We start from the raw sequence: 5,171 nt of genomic DNA on the forward strand, positions 1-5,171 counted from the left end.
TTGCATGCCTACAGCTGTAAAATCACTGAAATAAGTTTGTAGTACTGTTTTATTTCATTGTGAATATATTTAATCTATTGTCAATATATATTCATTTCATGGTCTTTTCATTCATTTATTTGCTAATTTAATTTATTCATATTTTAGTTTCCTATTTCATTGTGATACTAGTGATATTTTTCAAATAATTATCATTAAAAAGTAGGAAACTGTGCCTGCTCTTTAAAAACTTCTTCTCTGTTATTTTCCATTTCTCTCAGTTTATTCCAAAAATTCTCAATCCGTAATATTTTTAAATTGTCAGGTCCGGAGTGAATGTGACATCATGCGGTGGCTTTTCGATAAAGTGAATGCATACATGGAATCGAAGAAAGTGGGTCCTGAGAGCATTAGTGAGGGGTATGAGGCAAATTTAGGAAGGCAAATTTTGTCAGGGATGAATACTGACGATTTATATTAATTGCACGGCGGTTCAAAGGGAAATAATGCATTTCTACAAATCGGCGTTTTATTTCTGTTTGCTATGCTAACACATATCTCATGGATTGCTCAATGGAGTGAATTTTATTGACTTTACTTACAAAATTCCGAACTCCTCTCATCAGGTAAGAGAAACGGTTGGTTTTGAACTCAATTTTGAACAATTTGTTGGAAATATGTTTGTGTTTGTTTGCATATTGTTTTCGACAATTTTTCACTTCCTTGTATGTAGAGAAGCCCCCATCTTTAGATGAAGTGTCATCTATTTATAGCGCTCAGTGATGCTGGTTATCGTGTTGTCTCCTTCACGTAGCTACATTGACACGGAACTTCTTATTAAGAAATGATGTGGGTCTGTTTCCTTTACAACAAATCAAGCACGAATGATACATGTTTTAATTCTAATAATGCAATTAATACCAGCAGCTTGAATGACAATTAATGTTACGTTCTTGTAATTGTGTGTAAAAGTATACAAAATTTCTCTAGTACAATACTTTAATCACCTCCTCCCACTCAAATACGTCTTTGACATATAAAACCACGTAATGATGGATGATAACGAGGAGTGAACAATCTCAATTCCTACAAGATCATAGATCATATTAAAAATTATTGGATAATATAAAAATCTTGCAAGAATAGCCAATATTATCTTGTGAGTATGTACTTGTATTAACTTGCAGAAAACTGTAATATAATATGCAACTGCAATATTGAATCCACAATAAGAATTTTTCATTTGCTATGTTACAGAATGGATGACATTCCCCGTGCATCAGAAATCCTGTACGTGGGTCTGTGTCATGAGATAGGGACATCGACAGAAGTGACCGTCAGAAGGGACGTGGGGGACATGGAGGAAATGATAAAGAAACCTGTACAGATATATAGAGGACAGAGAAACATGAGAAGTGGTAGTTATAGGGAGGGATTCAGGTTTGAATCATCGGACATTGACACAATGTTCTGGTATTGTCATCATAAACTTATAAACGATATCTCACAAGCCAGGCTTTACGACAGAACAAAATACGACATTATACTGATGGAGGACAGTGATACACCGCCTGGGTTTGTCAAACTACAGAGTCTGATATCTCCACAAGACTACGATGTCTACATCGCATCATCAGCTGTTTCAGTCAATGACAGAGTCTATATCTCAAGTCTACTCTGGCAACAGGAATTGTTCAAAACAGTTGCTGCTGATACAAATCATGACAGTGTCACTAATCACGGTCCTTGTGCTAATTCTTATATCGGATCCATGGAATTCGATCAAGCTCTTTGTATTGCGGGGACACATTGGCCTGCATTGACAAGACCTTGGATTGAAAGATGTCTCGGACATATTTGGCCTCCTGCACCTGTGCTTGAAGAAATTTTAAAAAATGGATATCACTGTGTGCCAATAGGAAGTAAAATTGTTTCTAGTGAAAACCGATTAGAGTGGAGATTGTCGTTTTCTCAAGCCGAATATAGACTTGTATCTAGCATGAATCATACACAATTTCTGGTTTACGGACTTCTGAAAATATTTCTAAAGGAGATACTCAACCATGGCGTGGAGGAACCATTACTGTGTTCTTATTTCCTGAAAACCACCGTCTTCTGGATGATACAGGGGGGATCTGTTGAGTGGCGCCCTAACAATTTACTGAACTGTTTCTGGAAGTGTTTCAGATACCTCATTCATTGCATTTATCGTGGTACGTTCCCGAATTTTTTCATTCCACAGAACAACATGTTTATTAACAAAGTTGTAGGTGCTGCTCGCACAGCCTTATTGGGACAGCTTTATCACTACTACAATATGGGCGTGTCCTGTCTCTTACTCAGCCCAACCCTCAAACCGCTCTTAGAGCCAGCCATCAGTAATCTGACCTTCGTGATTCCCTCTACTTCTGCTGTAGTTTTAGATAACAACGTGATGAGAGAGCTATCTAGACTAGGGTTTATAGCTCAGGATTTATCTCAATATTTCATTTTATTGTCAACAGTAGAGAAATTATCACTTTTATCACTCTCACCGTACCAAGCATTAACATTACAGTATGGTGCAACTGAGATACTAATTTCCACAGCCTTCATAATGGCAAACAGCACGCCATACAACACATTTAAAAATGTGTACAAAGTAGACAGAATTGTCTGTAACATGTTGAAACTGGCATCCAGGATAGGTCCTGTGTCCCATTCACTGTATCTCGCCTTGTATTACTATAGAACAGGTAGATATAACGAAGTACTCCGTGTGACTTATCTCACCAAACAAAGACTATCACAGCCCTATATCATGTATCGCGGTACTGTAGACAGACAGAGATACAGTGAGGCTGTAGGTAGTCTGTCCCTGTCTAGGAAAATGAAAACAGCCTGGGTACACAATGTGAAGTTAGGAAATGAAATCCAGTATATTGATGAATTAATCTCAGAACAGGAAGCGAGTAAACAGATCGCTAGAGATGCCTTATACATCCCCCCATTAGTGCTGACAGACATGCTATTGGTGTTATCTCACTACAAACTAGGCGACATATCCCAGTGTCTACAGTCACTGACAAACCTACAAACCCTGCTGTTCTATGATGATGGCAGATGTATACGGTTACAGGTCAGAGACCTGTCCTGGCAGATACTGGGGATCTGCCAGCATGTTGTGGGGGACTTACACGGGGCGTTACACTCTTATCGAGAATCCCTTAGACAAGAAGAATTTCACAACCTACAGACAGCTACAGAAAATAGAATTGCGTTTGTTGAACATCAATTACACAATCAAAGTACTGGAAATACTAATAAGATGTACTGCCTTCCATGTCACTTTTATTAAAAACAGAACACGGATTACAGTGAGTTAACCAGTTGCAGTTTATTTGCCACAAACAGTTCACATATAGGCGCGGATCCTAAATAGCGCGTGTGTGTCCCTGTTTTAGTGGGTATACGTATGTGTGTATACGTATGTGTGTGTGTATATGGTAAAAAGCTACAATAAACAAATCAAGTCTATAAATGAAATGAAATACAAAGTCATAATGAAAAAGTAAATTAAGTTAGGTTACATTGCTACTATAAAATTAGATGCATGTAATTCACTACCTTAAAGTACGCACGAACTTTACACTGGTATTTAAATTGCAGCTCTAAAAATTAAAGATATTAGAACTTGTAAAACTTACATCGTGATCGGCCACTGTTTTCCTAAATTGTTGATCGAGAGTCTTTTACAGGAATGAATTGTGTACGTGTAAAGCACACATAAATAGCCAAACTTACACAGGAGCCCGCATTGGTTCATAATTAAGATAAATATCAAAATGCAGACCCTACCCAAGTTAAATAAACATAACGCAGCAAATTTGACTTTAACATAAACAGCAGATGCGAGCTAATGGTCAGTGCACTAAATTCAAGCGTGAGAATATGATTATAAAAACAATACAAACAATGAACAATTGATTCAGCTATTCCAAACCTGATACATTTGTCAGTGCATAAAAAACCCCGAATGAAATGCAATTATAAAAATTATAAGATGAATGCACGACAATACATAAGAGTTGAACATTCAGTACGCAATGCAATATATATATAAAAGCACTGAAAAGGCCACGACACTGTTGAAAGTAGGGTGTTGTTGGGTTTTCGTGCTTTTATATATATATATATATATATATATATATATATATATATATATACATATATATACAGGCCCGTACCGAGGGGGGGGGGGGGTGCAAACGCACCCCCCTGTGAAAACCATTAAGCACTATTAAAGTCGGCTGTGTAAATCATCAAGCACTATTAAAGTCAAATATTTTCTAAAATCCCTAGCTTTTACTTCCACAGTAAGGAATATCACGAAATAAATTCAATACATATTGCCTATGCGTAAAGAAATACGGTTAACATCGTATCCGGTTTCGGGTTTTTTTAAAATGAATTGAGTCTTGATCAGTGGTATGTTTTGCAGACATTCTGGGACAAATGCATCGTTTCAAAGATCGATTTGATCTAGCTGAGTTTTAGTGTGACTGCAGTTGTAGTACACAGGTAATATCAATAATGCTTTAAAGTATATCTTCAGAAGTACGAGTCGGACTCATCACAATTAAACTGCTTACAAATTTAAAAAGAGTAATGCTTTTCGGAAACGTACAAATGTATTGTGTTGTCTGTCATTGCGCTAAAACTGAACTTATTATCAATCAGTCACTGTACTGTGTTGTAGTTTGAAGTTTTGTTCATCTTTCATTACCATTTCTGAAACAAAGTTTGAATAAAAATGTTAACATATATACTTTTTTTACTTCATATTTTGCATCTTGGCTCTGTGAATGAATTTAAAGAAGAAGTGATCCTTGGTACCTGCTAGGGGATATTAAGCAAATAAAAGCAAAACTGAAAGTCCAACTTCATATAATTAATAAATAACTTTCATTAGACAAGAACACATTATTGACCAGCATTTCCTTACATATGACCAATTTTAGTATGTTTCCCCTTTCATATTTATGAGTATTAAATAAGTAAATAAAAAGCAAAAATTGCATCCAGGATAGAGCATTTTTACCCTTATTTTTCTCTATTTCGCTTCTGCTTCCGGGGGGCTTTGCCCCCCAGGACCCCCCACCGGGCTTCGCCCTGGACCCACTTGGGGGCCTTAAGCGGCCCCCAAACCACTC

General features: G+C 36.8%; 1 protein-coding gene across 1 annotated transcript; it reads left to right on the forward strand.

Annotated features, from left to right (window-relative positions):
• Positions 1-232: 232 nt before the first annotated feature.
• Positions 233-4,784, forward strand: LOC125658966 (uncharacterized). The gene is made up of 2 exons (XM_048890439.2): positions 233-605; positions 1,237-4,784. The coding sequence occupies exon 2, from the start codon at positions 1,238-1,240 to the stop codon at positions 3,314-3,316; it is 2,079 nt and encodes a 692-aa protein (XP_048746396.2). The 5' UTR covers positions 233-605; position 1,237; the 3' UTR covers positions 3,317-4,784.
• Positions 4,785-5,171: the final 387 nt, after the last annotated feature.

Source organism: Ostrea edulis, chromosome 9 (genome assembly GCF_947568905.1).
Source record: "Ostrea edulis chromosome 9, xbOstEdul1.1, whole genome shotgun sequence".
In the NCBI taxonomy this organism is placed as follows: domain Eukaryota; kingdom Metazoa; phylum Mollusca; class Bivalvia; order Ostreida; family Ostreidae; genus Ostrea; species Ostrea edulis.